Source organism: Theobroma umbraticum, unplaced genomic scaffold (assembly GCF_002168275.2).
Source record: "Theobroma umbraticum cultivar Fairchild unplaced genomic scaffold, ASM216827v3 scaffold_51.0, whole genome shotgun sequence".
NCBI lineage: Eukaryota > Viridiplantae > Streptophyta > Magnoliopsida > Malvales > Malvaceae > Theobroma > Theobroma umbraticum.
The window spans coordinates 3064605-3085495 of record NW_018397260.1 but is presented as its reverse complement, the minus strand read 5'-3'; the positions used below and the strand labels follow the sequence as shown (position 1 = coordinate 3085495).

General features: G+C 34.0%; 1 protein-coding gene, 1 non-coding gene and 1 pseudogene across 3 annotated transcripts; 2 read left to right on the top strand and 1 right to left on the bottom strand.

Moving 5' to 3' along the window:
- Positions 1-5335: 5335 nt before the first annotated feature.
- SEU (SEUSS transcriptional co-regulator) lies at positions 5336-15226 on the bottom strand. Of its 2 annotated transcripts, none has more exons than XM_021428110.2 (10): positions 14737-15226; positions 12803-14281; positions 12600-12719; positions 12283-12331; positions 11868-12082; positions 11710-11778; positions 10609-10706; positions 8800-8893; positions 8059-8128; positions 5336-6541 (listed from the first exon to the last, which is right to left on the bottom strand). In XM_021428110.2, the coding sequence occupies exons 2-10, from the start codon at positions 13895-13897 to the stop codon at positions 5556-5558; spliced, it is 2796 nt and encodes a 931-aa protein (XP_021283785.1). In that variant the 5' UTR covers positions 13898-14281; positions 14737-15226; the 3' UTR covers positions 5336-5555. The 2 variants fall into 2 exon arrangements, with proteins under 2 accessions (XP_021283785.1, XP_021283786.1); XM_021428111.2 differs by having other exon boundaries at positions 12803-14249.
- A 127-nt stretch (positions 15227-15353) lies between these two features.
- The window catches only part of LOC110416436 (casein kinase 1-like protein 2), an 8358-nt pseudogene continuing 2820 nt past the window's right edge, over positions 15354-20891 (top strand).
- On the top strand, positions 18649-18755 carry LOC149527174 (small nucleolar RNA R71). The gene has a single exon (XR_016351281.1). It is a non-coding gene; the product is annotated as a small nucleolar RNA R71 (small nucleolar RNA).

Genomic DNA, 20891 nt, shown 5'->3' with positions numbered 1-20891 from the left:
TGAAAGCTCTTCTGATTTTATTTTCTTGATTACAATGATAAAAAGAATTATAAACATCTCCTATGCATTTAATGATCCCACAATACTATTTTGAGGCTTATACCTTGACAAGGAAGTTGTCAAACATCATAATATCATCTCCAAACCAGGCTAAACCCAATTGAAAAAGTAATGTTCAAGGCTAAACTTAAAGACAGTGTGGATACAATAGACCACTACTAGCTGAGTGTCACTGTCTTCAGCCACAACACCCCATACATTCTTAGAGTTTGTCATTCACATTGGATTGTTGTTTCGTGTGTTCCCAGGTTGCCTTCAAATTGAACATGCTTTCAGTCATTATCATCATTGACCCGTCAGCTGAGTAAAAGATAATGTTGAATTTATCGATGGAGCTACAAATGGTGTTGGGCAATTTTATCTATTATAACTTAACTCTTGGATTGTGAACATGTCCATCGTCGACTACCTTCCCTAGCGAATTGAATCCTTTTCCTCATAGGCTTTTCTACTTGACCTAACCAAGTAGGTAACAAAACGATAATTTTTTGAACATTAAGGGGGATTTCCCACTCACTAGGATGCCCAATCGAGTGAATGGGAATAGTATAACCCTCCACCTAAGACCAAGTCCTGTAATAGTCCAAGCAAAATCTAATGATTGCACGTTTGCACTTACTATGAAGACAATGAAATCACAATTGAGGAACTATTTAAAATTTCAATTCATTACAAAGAAAATAAGAAAACATGGATATTTGTACCTTATTGCAACCATGGCATGCTTGTAGGGGAGTAGATCAGTCTAGAACTCACCACTTGAACATGTTTTGGTGGACAAGTTGACGACTCTATCCTTAGTCTTGCCTATAACTTGGAACTCCACTCATTCGATTGCTTAGGTAGAAAGGGGACATGCTTCATTGAACCGTGTGTTCAACAGATTAGTAGCCAAAGGCTAAAGGGCATGTTCAAATTCATTTGGTCATGGAACTAACGCTGGAACATGCTTTTAATGCACTCTATCAAGATGGTTATTGGCATTTTTCTTGCCTATCTCAAACACAAGTTAATACACTCCGTAATGTTGGATGTCATGAGTTTGTAGCGCCTTATCGGTGACTATGCACGTGCCCATCTCTCAAGGCATAATATCATAAGGTGGTTGTAAGCACCCTTGCAAAGCTATTTCAGCTTATTCATATGATTGTTGAAATCGATGACTTTATAGCAATTGGTTGCTAGGCTGAAAAAAGCAACAACATCTTCACGCTTGAACTTGTTTTTTATATTTTTTCCTAAGTGGTAATTGCAAAGACCATGGTGCGCGTCATGATACACTTTCTCAGCTGCATTCTTAATGCCAAGATACTAATCAAAAATGAACATTGCATTTTTAGGATAACCAATCACACAACGCAATTAGCTAAGAAACCATAACCACAACCCTAATAACTAATTGATTTCACTACTCGCAACCAGGTTTAAGTTGCCAAAACTTATATAATTTACCCATCAACTTTTGGGTTCTATGAATATCAATAAATAAACCCAAGAAACCAAAACACATATCTCGATGTTATCTCTACTCTTTGAGATGGTGAGAGCGAGTTGGATGGCAAGATAGACCTCGATGGTGTTAAAAAGCTTGACAGCGAGATAAAGAAATCGAGATTTAATTTTGAAACTTTTATTTGGATGGCGGAATAAAGAAAATCGAAACTATTTAATTCGTCTAAAATGATTTAACAGGCATTGTTGTCAAATCATGCTAAAATTTAACTAAAAATAATTAAAATTATAATGAATATCATTTTTAAATTAGACTTATGATAAGGAGAATTTCTTACAATTTCCTCATTCTTTTGCGCAGTCCATCCTGGTGGCCCAGCTGTTCTCAAAGGAGTTGAAGATAATCTTGGCTTGGAAAGAGACAAGCTTAAGGCGAGCTATCAAGTTCTGAGTGAATATGGAAACATGTGGAGTTCAAGCGTGCTATTTGTTCTAGATGAAATGAGGAAAAAGGAGATGGAGGAAGGCAAAGGTACCACAGGTGAAGGGTTGGAGTGGGGGATTCTCCTCGGCTTTGGGCCTGGTCTCACATTAGAGACGATGCTGCTTCGTAGCTTTGCTATTGATTCAGCCAACTAGACATGGCGTATTATGATTTTACATTATGTATAGACTGGGTTTGTAAACTTTGTGGCGCACCGTTAATAAGCCCTGGTGGCTGTCGAACCTGCAAACTTTTAAAGTCAATTATGAACAAAATTTGGTGTGCGTTTTACAAGTCAATTGCCAGCAAATTTAGGAAAGATTCAACCTGCACCTCATAATCAATAATCACTGTACACAAATTTATCTCTGAAAATTCTTGTATTCTTTGTAATTCAAGGCCACATTTCCTACTCCCAGTTTGAAATGGAATAAGAAGCAAAAAGGATTTTTGACTCCTAACTGGCCTTGCCTTTAAATAAGGATTAATGGAGGTTCCTGTGTTTCCCCACGAGGGTAAAGAGCAGTGCAGGTATTATAGGAATTCTTATCTTTATTGCAATCTGAAACACACTTCATTTTAAACCAGTGGTTTAACTTTAAATTTTATAAAATGATTCAAAAGATGAGAGATTTTTTTATAAATTTTATTTTAATTTAATTACAAATAGTATGATGATTTATAAGTAAATTTTAATTGATATAATCATGATTTTTTTAAAAGTTTAATTGATCGAATCATGTGCCTTTATCTCGATTTGCCAAATGACATATTTTAATGGGTCAAAAGCTAATTATTTTTGGTAATTAATTTAATTACATGTGATATTTATATGATCAATCTAAATTATGTTATCACTTCCATATAATAATACACAATTTGACTTTTAAAAGTTTATAATAAATTTATTTGATAAAACTTTGTAATTTTTTATTGGTCACTAAGTCTAATGAAAAAAATTCAAGGTATAATGTTCAAATAAGTCCTAAACAATTTAAAAATATTCAAATAAGTCATTATTCTTTTATTTTATTTAATCAAACTTTTATATTTTTATTTTGAGTCAAATAAGCTTTTATAATTAATGATTGACTAATTATCATTAATTAAAATGTCACTTATCATTTTATATCCACATAACACTGACATAATATTGATGTGTAAGGATTATCAAACCAAAGTAGCATTTTACATCATCATTATTTATGATATGTCAACATATCATTTCATCATCAATTATAATATATTAGCATACCACATCAACGTCACGTAATATAAAATGATAAATAATATTATAAATAAATCAATTATTAGTTATAAGAGCTTGTTTCACTCAAAATAAAAATACAAGAGTTTATTTAGCTTAAAATAAAAGTACAAAATTTTGATTGAATACAACAAAAGTATAAAGGCTTGTTTAAAATTTCTTAAATAGTTTAAAGATTTTTTTGAATATTATGCCAAAATTCAAAAGGCACCTATCACCTTGTAATTAGATAAATTTTGACATAATACTCGAAAAAGTTACTCCACTATTCAAGAAAGTTTAGTGTCATGTTAGCGTTATATTGACGTAAAATGACAAGTTACATTTTAATTATTACATAGCAACATATAATATCAGCCACTTGATATAGAAATGTCATTATGTCAACCATTAGTAACAAAAGTTTGTTTAACTTAAAATAAAAAGATAAAAATTGATTTAACTTGAAATAAAACTATGAAGACTTAAATTAAAAGAATAAGAATTTATTTAAATTTTTTTAAATATTATGATAATTTTTTTTTATGTTTTCTACAATCACATACTTGCCTAATTGGTATTACATTTTGTTCTAAATAGGCAAGTTTTAGCATGCTAGCCAAATACACCATGGTTTGGCAAAAAGGCTATTTTTTTTTTTAACATTTTGTACTAGATTAATAAAAAATTAATTAAAATATTTATTAAGTCACTGTATTCATGTATTTTGTTTAATTTAGTCACGGTACTCAAAATCAAAATAATTTAATCTCTTAATTTTAAAAATTATTTCAATTTAGTCCCTTCTCTTAACAGAATTTAATTTATCCATTAAAAGGGATAATATCAACGTTGACATGACACTGATGTGATATATTTTTGATGACGTGACACCAACATAATGACATAGAATACCAGTGGCATCGACATGATGACATAAATATAAGAAAAAAAATTTTGGATCAACCTAGTTTGCTAATTTGACTTAAACTCGAGTTAAAAACTAAATCAAATAAATTTTAAATTTTTATACTATGATAAATAAAAAATAAATTTATTTAATCTTTTTATTTTATTTTATTCCAACATAATGTAAGTTATTCATCTAAATTTGACTTTAAATATGAAATTTTTTTCAAAACTTTTTTATAGAAAAAGAATTTAATTTTAATTTTTTTAAAAAAATAAATTAATATACAAAATTTAAAATTAAATAATCAAACAAAAAAATATTTATATATATAAATCTTTTACAGTTAAATATTTAACTTATTAATAAGTATATTTATCATCTACTTAAATAGTTATATTTTTCAAATATTTTTTTTTAATTTAATCTCTCTACATCTTTAATGTTGTTCAATTTAGTTATCATGCTGGTGGCACGTTATCATGTTGGTGCCACGCATGTCATCTTCTTTAACAATAAAATTAGATATTGTTAGAAAAAGAGATTAAATTGAAATAATTTTAAAAATCAAAACGCTAAATTATTTTGATTTTAAATGTAAATATTAAATTAAACAAAATACATGAATACAGAAACTATTTTAATTATAAAAATTTCCTTGAGAGATGCTTTTTTGGGATTTGTAAATGATGGTTTATAGAGGAAATTACGAAATACCCATCCTTATTTTTCAAATATGACAATCACCCTTTTATTAATAATAAAATTATCCCCATTATTATTTTGAATTTAAAAAATTCTCTTAAGAAAAAAAAAAGAAGGCAAACATTGAATAAATTTCAGAATAATATAATTTGTTTTATGGTAGATTTTAAGTTCCCAAAACATTGATTTTACAACAAAACCAAACAATTTCAAGTGCAAAGCTGATGGATTGAAGAAAGAGGAGGAGAAGGCAAAAATTAGGAGTTGAGATCCAGGCTTTACCTTAATTACCAGATGCTGAGTGCAGCAAGCACCATTCACAAACAATTTATGGCAGGCTCACTCAGGCGTAGAGTGTAGTATGGCTTACGAATTGGATGGGCCCCCGCCCCCCACGAAACAACAGGGACTACACATCTTTCCTCTGGCAAAGGGGTAGGCATTAAACCGCAAATAATCAGGGTAAACAAATTAGTCGGAAATGGAGCAACTTAAAAGATGCTTTTTAACATTTCATTGATAAAACACTATGCTATATGTTTCACTTTTCTGAAATTAGTACACAGTGGGACGCTAGCCCTTCATCTATCATATAGTGTACCATGATCTGCCCAGGGCCACAGGCATTTCTGCCATTCTCATGCTGCATAAGCAGCTGCCTGCTATAATCCAATAACCATCAGCTGATGGACCTCCTTTCATGGGGAAGGTTTCCAATCAAATTGAAGATTATTAAAACCGTTAACCGCTCCTAGCCCACTAAGTAACTGGCTCCCCAAATCCTGTTGGTGATTCATACCTTGGTCCCTAGCCATCGTTGTCATGCCTACCCTTCCATTCATGACAGGGTTATTACCCATTGCAGCTCTGATTCCATTGACCATCGCAGATTGGCCAAGCCCACCACCCATTGTACCAAAACCGCCACCAACAATACCTGAATTATTGTTGACACTTCCATTCCCCACCAAACCATTTCCACCATTAAGAACTGTATTGTTACTTGTTGGCATCATTCCATTTACACTCTTCACATCATTGCCTAGAGCGCCAGCACCAACCATACCACCTGTGCCATTAAGTTGGCCAGACATTATTTCATGAATGATTTTCTGAACAGAGCTTTGCGATTCACTTGGGTCAGCCTCACCAGAAAGAGCTGGCTGCTGCATGGGCATATTCACAGGAGAATTGGCAGAACTCATGTGACTAGTAGCTGCCAAAGCACCATGAGGAGCTTGAGGAGGATTATTAGATGAGGAAGGTGTTGGTGACTGAAATGGAGAAGGATTTGCTTGTGCTTGTGGTATTGTACTAGAGGAGCCAGGGGAAGAAATCTGAACAGAATTTCCACCATAGGGACTGCTTGCATTATTCATAGAATTCTGCTGCCTGGAGTTCATTGAATTCTGGTGTAGAAGCCCAACAATGGTGCCAGCAGATGTTGATGCAGATGCTGCATTAAGAGAGCTATTTACATTAGCCACACCATTGTTAGCAGCAAGCTGCATCCCAGAGGCCTGGGCAGAACTTTGGTCACTATTGGAGCTCTGAGCCTTCGTCTGCTGTTGCGGTGTCTGCTGATGCTGTTGCTGTTGCTGTTGTAGCTGTTCCTCAGACTGTTGAGCTTGAGCATTAAAACCAGATGAAGTACTTGTTCGTCGTGGAAACTTAGCCAAACTCTCTGAAGAAAAACAAAAGAAATGAGCTAACAAGCCTGCTCACATATTTGTTGAGCCCAACATGAGAACAATTGAATCTGAAGCTACACATGCATACCATTCTTATTTCTATATACACTTTAATCATTAGTTTGCAATCATATGGGAAATAAAGAAAGCCCCTTGATCGCTACCCTGGAAGCAGGGTAGTTTGCATCAGATGGAGCGAGTCTAACAAACTTAAGTTCATGTCAAGCTAGATAAGCTGCTGATGAGAAGGACAATCTAAAGCAGAACTGGAGCTTTTCTAAGAGGTACGGGGAGAGTGAAGATAGTGGTGCTTAAATCAATTCCCTTGTTGGGTAGCATGCCAGAAGCAAAATGCCTTGATTCCCAATAGTGATACATAATCAGCTGTTCTTTGAAAGATCAAAAGCACTATGTGTGTTTCGGGAACAATCATTTCTGTATTTGCTAAAATTACCAGAACACTAGATGTTCAAACATCAAATTTTTTACCTAAGTACCTATTTCAATAAAAAAAATAAGAATAAAGACTTCAGTGCCTCTTACTTATCTATTCTCACTTAGTCTGAATTTTTGACCCCATGTCCCCTCAAAGTTCAATTACAGCTTTCTTTATTCTTCATCTCATACTTTGCAGTACCAATTATTCTAGGCTTCGCCGAGACATGAACATCTTTCTTCTTGCTCTCTAAATCCCTCCTTACATTCATATTACTACAAAATTATTTGTGTAACCATAGATTGATTGAACCAAAGAGCACTCAATTTCCTTCCAACTGCTTGTGACCTTCAGCAAGCACAATTAACCATCATCTGACATAAATAGGAAGTATTATAAAGATAACAAGCAATGACAATACAATCTCGCATCGGATGAGACTGTTGTATCATTACCAACATAAGAATCCGGGCTAGGTGAATGGAAAACCCAGGAAAATTATTTTCAGATTCCCATGCTTTTTTGTTTGGAGCTAAGTCAGTAAACCAAAAAAAAACAAAGCAGCAAACCAAAAATACCCAAAGGTCAAGGGTTAAGTTTTAATGACCTACAGCTAGAAGAAGACAAATTACCGAAAAGGTAATATTCTAACTAATCTAAAAAAGAAAAATAATTTCTCACACTATCTGCAAAAAGGTGAAATATAAACAAATCGGAAGTTACATCATTCAATACAATAATTCAATGGCATAGCTAAATGAAAACATTGGGCATTAAAAACTGAGAGAACCCTTAGCTGTCCAAAATTAAAAATCAGAACAATATCACATGACCACATGATATCAAAGGGCTATCACATCTACAGCTATCAACCAGCTTCTCCGGTTGGAAACTAGTTTAAAGGTAAACCAATACAAAATGAAGGGTATTAGACATTCACAACAGCCATTGCAGGATGCCCGGATCAGTACTTTCAAGCATTTATAAAAAATATATTTAAAACAAGAAACTGCCAAAGAGAAAATAAAAATAAAAATAAATGAATTTAGCAAGGGAAACCTTGTCCAAACTTACCCATGGGTCCAGTCCTCGTTTCTCTACTGTAATCAATCAAGTCCTTCATACTATTAACAACTTCAGATATCTGTTAAAAACCACAACAAACAAAAAAAGAAATAGTGCATTAGGAGGCTGTATACATTTCAATAGCATAGTTCTTCAAAAAGGAACTACAAATGTCAAACTCATTTTCTCATTTAAGTTTTTCCAATCATCATACCACGATAACAAACATTTTACTCTTAAAGTACATTTTAATAATACAATACTGGTCTTAGTCCTCATAAAATGCAACTGCTAGAACACTTCAATGATGCAAGTACATCAACATGGATCCACAAGAACTTCAGAATATCATGGAAATTAACAATCAAAGGCTTAGTCGATGATGAGTTTGATCTCTGATTCAGTTTTTTCGCCCCAAAGAAAAACTAGAAGCATTTTCTAGAACTGATATCAACAAAATCTCTATGCAGATTTTGTTGAGCCTTTATCCAGCAGTTACAGGAACTCATTCAATGACTGCACAAATTTTCTCATTAACAAAATGTAGCAGAAAAATACAATGTACCAATTCAAAATTCAAATTAGAAATGAAAGCAGCAAGAAATAATAATCAGATTTATAAGAAACATAAACAATGTAGAGGAGGAAAATTATCTTGCAAAAAAAATCCATAATATAACAATACATCTCTCCAATTCACAGCACTCAACCTCCTACACAAATTTATTATAAGCGGATGCAAGACATTACCTGAAGACAACGAACATATCTCTTTGTATAACCCAAATCATTTACCAATGGCACTTCCAAGGCTTTTGCCAATTGCCGAGCTGATGCTACAAACCTAAAGTTTATTAATAGCTCATTAGGAATCCATACAAGCAGTAGAGGTCACACATATAGATATTATTATCTAAATAAAAAGAAAAAAGGAACAGAAGAATCTACTACAAGTTGATTTTATATCCATTGCCGGAGAGTGTGCATGAGTGTTTGTGTCCAAGATTCATAACCAGAATCTATCAGAATGGAGCATCTAACATTACTGTAAAGAGACTATAGTACAAACCTAAGACCTATGAAAGAGACAATAGTGATGTCAAGAATAAACAAGAAACTAAACTCAAAGATACTATGGAATTATGGCCTTTATTTGATGTTGAACTGATTTAGGGCCTTATTTAAGCTAAAATTGATATTAGGAAGTCATATCTAAATGATCTTTATGAAAGAAGGTATTTGCTTTCATTTTATCTTGTGTTTTTTCGATTCCAAGCATCATTATTCTGGTCCTTTTAAGGTCCACTAGAAGTTGCAGATTTTGAATTAAGAGCATTATTTTTGTTTTTGCCATGTTATTTGATTTCATTTTCCATTCAGGAGTTGTTTAAGTCAAGTTTGGTAATGTCCTATTCTCAATGGCCAGTTACAGGAATGAGGTTACAGGAACTCTACAAATTTGTATACAACTTCATTCAATTAATAAAGAACAAGTGTGCAACATTATGACCAGCTTTTATCCTTTCTTTCGGATTGTGTGAAGCAGAACTAAAGCTGTTACACCGGGTACAAAGCCTTTAAAAACATTGGTGAGTGAAGCCTCTGAAAATATAGGCATTATTTCTATCTTTACTTTCCAGCACAATTTCAGATTTACAATGAGCCTTCCCTTGAACCCAAGAATATCCTAATCAGCAGACACAAACCAATTCGACAACAAAACAAAACATTTTCCAACCCTACCCCTGGTTTACTTTTCACCGATACTTTCCACAACTCAGGGCTAGCAGACAGGCATTATCATTTTGCTTTAGTTTCAGCCATTAAGGCTCAATCATTTCCACACTAATTCAAGCATCATCTATGACTATCTTCTCTCATCGAATTAAACCCTAAATCGTATATTCTTGCTCACAACACACCCAACATTTTTTATTTGATGTAATTTATCATCACACTATGCCCTCAAGGGCAAGGTAGGTTGCAACCTATGAAGTGATGCACCAGTACCAAGCATCCCTACATACCATGAAAGACATATATATAACAAACAATATCTAGTCATAACTATAAAATTCTCAATTATCCAAACAACAAAGTAACAACACACAGACACAAATAAAATATTCCTCTGCACCACCTTCACTGCAGATCATCTAATAAAGAACATCTAGAGTATGTCCTCAAGGAAGAGTAATTGACAACCAACCCCGTGCTGTTAGTCAAGCTTGGAAACTTGCACAGGAAAAAAACAGGTCTCAATCTTTATATATTTGCAAAACAGGATGTGTATTATAAATACAAATGAGAAACTGGGAAAAGAAAAAAGGTGTTTTACCCAAAAGAAAGAGGTTTCAAATTAACATAATTGGCAACATCAACACACTGGTGCAAGTGAATGACAGAAAACATACACCTAGGTCATGTGCAAGAGGAACATGGATAGCATACATACCGTAGAAGAGTAAAAAGGAGGAAGGAGAGGTCAATCAAAAAACCAAAACAAAAGGGAAAAAATACTCCATTCAATCAGAAAGAGGCACAATCATAAGGACATACAAGTTACAGTTATTCTGCAACTCTGGAGCAGATAAATTTGATGATGCATTTTGAGTTGCTGCTTGATACTTTTGAGCTGCGACCCCAAGCTGACTAACCTGTGCAACACAAATTACTACAGTCAAATACAACCAATACCAGACAAGCAACAATCAAACTCTTACAATCCAAAGAATACAACATAACAAACAGGAAAGATTCTACAATGAAAAATCCAATATTCAAAGGAATTTCATTCCTTGGGAAATACACTAGCCCACAAACTAGTAAAAAGGCTCATCTAATAACAAAATGCAAATGAAAAGCACTGAAAAATTTTCCAAATCCAACCCAAAAAACCACTCATGTTGATGTAGACGTGTATTTAACTTATAAATGCAAAACAATGTTTGTCAGGCCATTTTTAAAATCCCAAAACAACCTTATATCAACCAATACAAAATGCCAGAGAATTTTCCCCAATATGTAATTAACACAAAGGTATTTCACATCATCACATCTAATTATATGCTTAATACTTCAAAAGGATTTACTCCTAATTTTAGAGAAAATGAGGGGAAAAATACGAAAATCCAGCATCATGATTCATGTAATATTTCAAAATTACAAGAATGGTGCAACAGGAAAATTTCAAGCAGCCAATCAGAAAATAGAAAGACATCCCAACTTCTTGAGATAATAATCTCACAGAATCAGCATAAAAATATACAGTAAAAGTAGATGGATCTCCTTTTCTTCATCATATCCTAAGATGGCAATTATAGTTCCTAGGGCAAGTGTAAGCCTAAAATAACAGCATAAGATTTAAAAAAAAAATTGAAAGTGATAACGTCATAACAGTTTTTGAGTTTTGACCACCATAAAATTCAATTATCTTTACAAGGACAAAAATGATGAAGCAGCTGCTACGAAGAGTTTCACCTCATACAACTCAATACAAAAGAAGCAATCATATGCAATAAAACAAGGAATACAAGATTGCATAAAACTCAATCAACCTGGTTCTGTAGGTTTCATACAGTTATGGCATCCTATGCACATAAGTCAATAGCATATATGTGACATTTCTCAAGCTATAGAGCAAAATTTTATGACGACAACCTGAGGTATCAACAATCTTCTAGGGATAAGTTCTTCATGACGCCGAGCACAAAATTCCCAAGAACATATCTGATGAAAAGAATTAAAGAGCAAAAAACAAAGTTAATAAGGCCTCAAAAAGTTTGAAGTTGATAAAAGTCATTACTCCAATTTGTAACCTTCAGATCTGGTGAGAAAACTATCCGAAGCTGACCATCACGAACAACACGGAGTTGATCAAAAACACTTTCTTGTATTGCTTTTGCATAGTCCAGGACAATTTGACCGGATGAATTATGATACTCACGGGGCATATCAACATAAAGAAGTTCTTCCATAGTACCACTTTCGTATTTAATTTTGAAAAGCCTAGGGAGAACCTCGACAGTCGCCTCTAAAAGCACAGTATAAATATCAGATATACAAGTGATAAATAAATTAGCTACAAGAAACCAATACATACAAATTCAAGCTAAAATAACATAAGTACTTTCTTAACACCCAAAGAAGAAATAATACATATTAATCATGCTAATATAAGATAACCCAAAAGAAAGAGGAACCACAACAAAAACAAAAACAAAAAGGACATACCAAAACCACGGCCTGGCTTGCGATTGCATATTTCACAGTGCCATACATCCTGTAAACATTTTTACAGCAGTTTAATCATCCTTTGCATTAATAGTTTGCTATTAAAAACACAAAAACACAAACAAAAAACAATACAGGAGACATCTGCAGGGCACAAAGACCGTGAGGACAAATTTCATCTATAAATTTAACGGGGGACACAGCAAACTATCAAAGATGTAAAGTTCCAAAGAAAATTGACCTCATCCAATTACATAAGAGGCCACTTGAATGAGGTTCAGGGTTGGAAGTTTCAGCAAGTTTTCTCAGAAACAGACCTGAGGGAAAACACCTGTAGTTTGGCGGCCACTTCCATACATAGAAACACACCACTTCTTTTTGGCATTTGGAGCAAAGTACTCAGCAACAAATTTTCTCCAAAATTCAATATTGTTGTCCTACAAGAAAAACTGGCATGTTACATCCACCAAGCTACTGAATACACATGGAAAGTAGATTCCTCACTCCATGGAGATCTTACTTCAGGTCTATGTTGTTGCTGATACATGTAATGTGTCAAACGCCTGGCACACATCCCAAGCTCATACACTGGTTTCACAGGAGTTCTCAATGACAAATTCTGCGGTTGAAACTGCTGCGGTAATTGTGATCTCTGCTGAGGCATTGCTTTCAAAAGTTGCTGTTGCTGGTGTTGTTGGTGTTGTTGTAACTGCAAGAGTCTTTGTTGGTGCAAAAGATTAATTTGGGCAGCAGCAGCTTGAGAGGGCTGCCGTGACATGTGGAGGAACTGCTGCTGCTGCTGCTGCTGCTGTTGCTGTTGCTGTTGCTGCTGCTGCTGTTGTTGATGCAAAAACAATGACTGATCCGAATGTTGGGGTTCCATTTTTACCTGTGCCAAAGTTCTCATATTTGGAATTTGTTGTGGTTCCGGTTTCACTGGAGCAAGATTCCTCAGCGATTGCAACTGCTGTGGCTGTTGTGGTTGCTGCTGGCCATGCTGATCATTAGTCACTTGTGGCTCCAATTTGACAGCCCCAACACCAGGCAACCCCCCTCTAATAGATTGAAACTGTTGTTGCTGCTGCCCTTGGTGGGTGTTGTGAGGGGTAGAGAACTGTTGCATTGCTTGTTGACCATGTTGGAAATGTTGCGACTCGAGTTGTTGGGACTGCTGTTGATCTGATAGCATATGGTTACCAGAAAGGTTTGAAAATTGCTGACCCTGAACTTGACCAGATGAACCAGGGTTTGCCATGTTTGATGGCACAAAGGATGATGAGGGAGCATTAAACCCCATCCCATTGCCTACATTTGAAAGTGGATCAGATTCGGCCCCAGAGTCCATGCCTCCACGCTGGCTACTTCCAGGACCAGACAGCTGAGGGTTTGGACCCCCATTTCCAAAAGACTGATTTAGAAGGGAAGACACATTGGGCACATTTCCAAGCATATTCATATTATTAAACTGAGCACGGGGCGACACTAACGAAGTGAATCCAGTTTGAGAAGCCAGACCACCACCTTGGGCTCCTAACGTCCCTGAATTTGACCGCAGAATAGAAGGCGGAACAGACTGCGCACCACCTATAGGAGTAGGAGGCCCAGATGGTACCATGTTTCAAGAATCACTATCTAACACTCACTCACAAAACTGCAACAACTATCTAAAACAACATGAATTCAATTAAATAAACGACAATTAAGAGACAAAACACAGAAAGACAGTGGTAGAGCCCAAGGCAATCAGCAGTTTATCCCTGACTTGGCTGCAATCAGCTTCATACTCCTCATTGAGCAGAAATAAGACGGGGAAAGTTCTGCGCCTGAGCATATAGCTTTCTGTTCTACAATACCAGAGGCCAAAACCAAAGAAAACCAAAGCCCAGGAAGGACCTCTGATTCTGAGCATTCTAAAATTGCACCGTCTCCCCAAGACAAGCAACACTCGAATGGCTTTCGCATGAATCCTTATAAAATAGAGCAAGAATTTTCAGATCCACTGCAACAAAAATCATTCCAAAATAATATTAATAACAATTAGCACAAAAAGAATAAAAATCTTTCACCAAAGAACCCAACTCTAAAATCCCAATAACCATAAAATCAGACTCCAGTCAAATCTTAAAGCAAAAAGCAAATCTCAAGAACTCAAAAAGCTCGTCAAAACCAACAAAATTTTAGTTAAAATTAAAGAAAACTCACCAAAATCAACTTCCCAAACTCAAATTTTTAACCACCAAAATGCCCAAAAATTGCAACTTTACTATACAAAAACAAAAACTAATGCTCAACCAAAGAAACACTAAAAAAAACAACTAAACCCATCTCGATCGAGCCCTAAACTGCACAAATCAACGATCCAAAACTTTGAATGAGTAAACCAGCAAATGGGTATTAAAGTAAACAAGAAAATAGCAAAAGGGTCAAAGCTAAGACGACTTTAAGAAGACTTACCAGAGTTAAAAAAATTCCCACAGTTACAGTCAAGAGAGAAACAAGAGAAGGAAATAAAAGAGAGTCTCCCAAATCTCCAAAGCTTTGATTTCAATTAAAACATACCCAAAAAAGCCCAAATTTCTTTAACTCTCTTTCTCTTCAAATTCTTTTATTTCTTGCTTCAATGAACTGAAGCAATGAAATATCTTTGTATCCCACTTCACCACAGAAGGAAAAAGAAAAAAAAAAACTTCTTTTGGCTCTTTGCTCTTCTCTTCAATCAAATCTTCTGCTTCTTTCTTCTTTTCTTAACTTTATTTTTTTTTTATTCCACTTAATATTTTTTCCTTGTCTCAGTATGTGCCCTGTTCTTCTTCGCTGTATCCAGAGAGAGAAAGCCGAGAGGGAGAAAGAAAGAAAGAGAGAAATGTTTTTAGAGAGAGAAAGAAAGAGAGTGTTTGTGTTGTCCTTGCGGACGTCAAAATTGTATTCGATCGGGTTGAATATTTTTTTTTTCTACTTTCATTCCTTCCCCGTCTTTACCTTTTGTGTGAAATCAAGTCAAATGCTATTCTTTCTCTTCACTTGTCTGTATGTTTTTTTTTTTTTTTAATACCATGGGATGATGGGATGGGATGGGATGGGATGGTGATGGAGGCATGTGCATGCAACGCATGCATGCATCAAGTACATCCGTCCACCATGGATGATGGGATGTAATTAAGTGACGCATTGATTTTGAGTTATATTTATTATGTTGCCCTATTTGCTGCAGGCGTTAGAGTTCCTTTGTATGAGAATGCTTACACCAAATTACGGTGCATCATTCGTTTCCAGCGGTTAGATAGTAGAAATGTCCATGATGCGAGATGTACGGTGATCGTATAGAGATGTCACAAGCTGGAGTATTCCTCCAAGTTGGCAGATCTGACCCACTTGCTTGGCCCGTTACAAGTCGGATTGGATTTAGACTTTTTTGCTCAAGTTTTGCTAAATATTTTCTTTTTTTGGTACAATGAGAGTACTGGCCTTTTATTACATCTAAAATATTTAAAATCAATATAAATATTTTTATTATTTTATAATAAAAATATTAGTTTGTTGTTTTATAATAAAAATATCATTTGTATGGACAATTTAGAGTAAATCCAACCACCTCAAAACATTATTATGTATTATATATTAATCATATTAGTCCTAGTCAATTTATAAGATTAATTTTTTTTATAAAATTTGTGTTTATCTATATCTATATTAACAAATAATATATATAATATGTAATAGGTGATTAAGCTTAAGTTAATCGATACTCACTCAATTGTCAAAATTACATGAAAATTAACTAATATTGTATAAAGTACATAGAAAATAGGATCCTTTTACTTTTTCCACTAATGAGAATCTGGGTCTCATTATTTTTAGTTTTACTTGCATGTAATACTAGCAATAATAACATTTCAAAAAGAAAAGTAGGTTAAATATTCAATTTAAAATCTAATGTTTTTTGTCAAAATTTCAATTCCAGAATGTAACTTATCATTTTTACCCAATTAGAATATAATTCTTTTTAAATATATTCATTCAAGGAAAACAAAGAAAAACAACTAGTAAATACAATTAATAAATTTATCCAGGAATTGATAGATTCCGTGCTTTGTTTTTCCAATCGCAATGGAATATAATAGGCACAGATATCACCAACTATATGTGTGCTGTTTTTGATGGGGCAGAGATAGGTGACGAGTATTGTAAATCCATTATTACTTTGATTCCCAAATCTAAATCCTTGGAAATTATCTCTCAATATAGGTCGATTAGTTTGTTGCTTGTTATGTTTAAAATTCTCATGAAGGTCATTACTAATCATTTGAAACCATTTATAAGCCAACTAATTGAGGAAACACAATCAAGCTCCATACTTGGAACACATATTGTTAAGAATATTATTGTTGCATAAGAAATTATGCACTCTTTCAAAACGAAGCAAGGCAGATCGGGGTGGATGATGATTAAGATAGATCTTGAAAAGGCTTACGATAGACTTCGTTAAAAATTTATTCATGACACTCTTATAGATGAAAATATACTTGAGTGTTTAATCAATATTATTGTTCATAGCTAGAGTAGCAGTAATTCTCAAATTTTATGGAATGGGACAAGATCCAATAACTTCAAGCCTTCTAAGGGGTTCAACAAGGAAACCCTCTCTCTCCATACCTTTTTGTATTGTGTATGAAAAGGTTATCTCATGGAATTAAAAATGCTATAGCTTAAGGTCTGTGGAAACCCATCAAGCTTAATAGACAAAAACCTCCACTTACCTATCTTTTCTTTATAGGTATATGGCTTAATTTTATTTGCAAAGGCATCCACCTCCTAATATTAGAGGATTTATGTATGTGCTCGAATGAAAAAGTGAATGCAGAAAAATCTTCATTCTACTGTTCAAAGAATGTGGATCAGGGATTGATTCAAAGACTCATTGTGAGCTCTGACTTTACATATATAGATAATATGAGTAAGTATCTAGGAATGCCATTATTCAGTGGACATAAAGGTTGACATATGTTCAAACAGTTAAAAGAAAAAGTCAAAAGTCGATTATTTTCTTGGAAAGCATCTGCCTTGTCCTTTGTTGGAAGATTTACATTAGTTAAGTTTATACTATCTAAAATTCCTTAATACACCATGCAAACTATAGCCATCCCAATTGACGTGTGTAAGAGAATTGAAGCACTTTGTCGTCGATGCCTTTGGGTAGGTGATGGCCATTCAAAGAAAATTCATCTTATGCGATGGAATGAAATTTGTAGGCCCAAAGATGAGGGAGGTTTAGGAATTAGACAATTAACGATAATGAACAAGGCATTTCTTTTAAAAATGTGTTGGCAAATAGTCTCGAAACCCGAAGCTTTGTGGGTGAGATTGGTGAAGGCAAAATATAATTATGGAGTTTTTGCACGTCTTGATAGGTTACAATGCTCCGGCTCATCACACTTTTGGACTTTGATTGCACGTTTGTGGGAAACATTCAGGAAAAATGCTCATTGGGCTATTGGTAATAGTCTCATAGTTCGATTCTAGATGGATACATGGGTAAGTGAGTGACCATTAATGGAAGCTACCAAAACAAAAGGTTTTATTTTTGAAGACCATTTCCAAGTCAATAATTTTGTGATGTCTGATGATGAATGGGATTTTAATAGTTTATCTTTGTATCTTCTTTCTGAAGAGTTAACATTGTTTTAGAAAATATCGCACCGCAACAAGGCACCACCTCAAATCAACCATACTAGGCTCTATCTTCTTCCAATCTATTCACAATCGCATCTGCATATGAGTTTATGCGAAAGAATTCAGATTTAAATCTAGTGCCTAGTTCAGGGAAATGGCAAGTAGCTTGGAGTTGAGACTGTCCTGAGAGAATACGGATGTTTTTGTTACAATGTCTTCATAATCGATTGTTGGCCAATAAGAAAAGATTCAGAAGACATTTGTCCAATGAGCCACTGTGCCCCCAATGTGGTTTAGTAGCTGAATCTATCATTCATGTTCTCAAAGATTGCTTAAAGGCAAGTGCAACTTAGCGACGTCTTATACCATCAGGTGTGACTTATTCCTTCTTTAATTTATCTAAAGCCAATTAGTTTTTATCATAATTAATTATGTCTAATAAAGAGAATAATGGTGCATGATGGGCTACAGTATTTGTGACTACTTGTTGGTTTTTTTGGAAATAGAGGAACACTTTCATTTGTGAAAAATGCAAATGTTCAGATTAAAAGGAGGTTATCACTAATTTGCAACATGGTCTTATGTTGTCGATTTGCACACGTAAATATATGTATTAAACAAGTAATATAGACAATAATCAAACAAGTATACCCATTCAACCCACTATAGAAAATTTACACCTAAGGCCTCTTTGGAAGACCATGATGAGGACAACGCAAAAATAATTTTTTGTATCTTTCCCAAGCTTCGTACAACGATTATGAATATTGTGGCGTGAATAATGTAATATCATTCTTCATTTTTGCTGTCTTAGCCAAAAGAAAGAACTTAGCAAGAAACTTTTGAGCAAGATCATCCCATGTCGTTATTGGGCCAATAAAGAACACATTCAACATGCTTTAACTTTATCCCAGAATGAGAAAGGAAAAAGCCTAAAATGAATTACATCATCTGTGATACCATTGTGGTTGAACGTGTCATAAATTTTCAAAAAGTTTGATATATGGCCATTAAGATCATCATTTAGAAGGCCCCCAAACTGAACTAAAGTTTGAATCGTAGTGATGATAGTTGGCTTGGTCTCAAAATATTTTGCTTGAATAGCTAGCCTTCAAATGCTTGATGGCATTCGTTGTACAAAAGTAACAATACAATCCATTAAGCAACAATTGTCAACTACTATGTGTTCTTGGATTTGCTATTCACCGTATTGATCAACCATTACATTTATTGAAGAAACACCTTGTTGATTTTCTTGTTGAAGTCTGTGAAATATTCTCTAATTTTTAAATCACACGGAAAAATCTTCAAGTTGTTTGCTATTCTCATACAACGACTGAACATACTTGTAAAACGAAGAAATAAAACTTAAATTAAGACTAATATGTAAAATTTTAATATTAGTAACTAACAAAGAAAATAAAATCCCCTACAACGTTGACAAAAACTTGTTATCAATTTTATACACGCAAGTATATGTATCGAATAAGTAATAAAACTAGTAAGTCCCGATTATCGTTCCTACAATGATTTGTTTTTAAAGTTTCAGTAAGTACTAAAATTATATAATAAATTCGTCTTATTTAAGTTAACCAACAATTATAAAAAAACTAGTCAAAGATAAAATTCAAACAAATAAACAAGAAATTAACCAACAAAAACTAAATATAATGAGAAAAGCAATAGATTAAAAACTTAAGATCATGGGTTCATTCAACATTTCATTTGATACTAAATTTTCCTATTATTTATTTTTTCTGGGTAATTTTACTAACCTAGAATTCAAAGCTATGGACAAGTCTCTATCAAAATGCTTGTATAAATACCTAACTTAATCAGTTCACTATATGCTTATAGGAATCAATTAAATTAAGTTCATTAAGCAAGTGTCCTAATTTGATTATGTATGTCAATTAGTGTATGTCTACCCAAATAGCGAATAGATTACCTAAATGACATGTACATACATTATTAAAATCTTAGTCCAACCTAAATCTCTCTGTTGAGTTTTAATTAGATTCATAAATTAATTAATTATTGGCCAAGCAATTAATGACATTAAGAACATATTTAAATAAGTAAAATGATATCCATTCATGATAAATAACACAAAAAACCAGTATTCAGATTACATGTTGAAATCCAACATAATCTTAGATAAACAAATTAGTGCATAATATCTAAATAAAACACTCTCCAAAGAAATTTAGTCATGAATTTAAAACAAGAAAATAAGAATAACGCAAAAGGAGAGAAAGAAACTACTATTAAATCTTAGTGAATCTCAAAACTCTCTTAATTATTATTGAATTCTTAATTGATTCGTAGTTTCAATTCTCCAGAAAAGCTACTGCTATCTTTCCCTCTAAATGCTCTCAAAAAGGCTCTTGAATATGTATAAGGGTGCCTTACTTTTCCAATTTTCCATCAAGTTTAATTATGGATATCAGGGTGGTGCTGCGACGCCATGACAAGTTTTGGTAGTGTCGCGATGCTACTTTTTTGATACTGCGACGCCATGCTCTCAACCAATTGTATGATGCACCCATCTTGCCTAGCATCGCAGCCACAAGCTTCCAACACTGCAATGGTGGGCTTTTCAGCTCTACAGCCTTGAGTGACTCAGCGTCGCGGCCTCAGTCACCTGGCTGCCTTATGTGCAGTTTGAATCTATCTATCATTTTCAGACATGATTTTCACCTTGATTTGTTTTAAAGTAGGCGAAAAGTACACTTGAAAGTTATAGCCCATTCTCTAAACTTTTCAATGAATCAGAAATCAAGTCAATTAGACTTTTGCAACTTAAGTTATCTTTAAATTACCACATCATGTACAAGTGACACCTTCACCATATTTGTGTTATCATAACTCAATTTCACCTTACTCATCACATATCCTGCACATAACCATGAGAGAAATCAACATTAACTCTTCTTAAA

What these genes read in the sequence shown, in the direction of transcription:
- SEU (XM_021428110.2), bottom strand. Translation starts at nt 13,897, where the DNA reads ATGGTACCATCTGGGCCTCCTACTCCTATAGGTGGTGCGCAGTCTGTT. An exon ending in CTACAGGTGTTTTCCCTCAG is followed by an intron (nt 12,332 to 12,599) that starts GTCTGTTTCTGA and finishes AAATGTTTACAG; the next exon opens with GATGTATGGCACTGTGAAAT. An exon ending in TTGCAGAATAACTGTAACTT is followed by an intron (nt 8,894 to 10,608) that starts GTATGTCCTTAT and finishes AATAAACTTTAG; the next exon opens with GTTTGTAGCATCAGCTCGGC.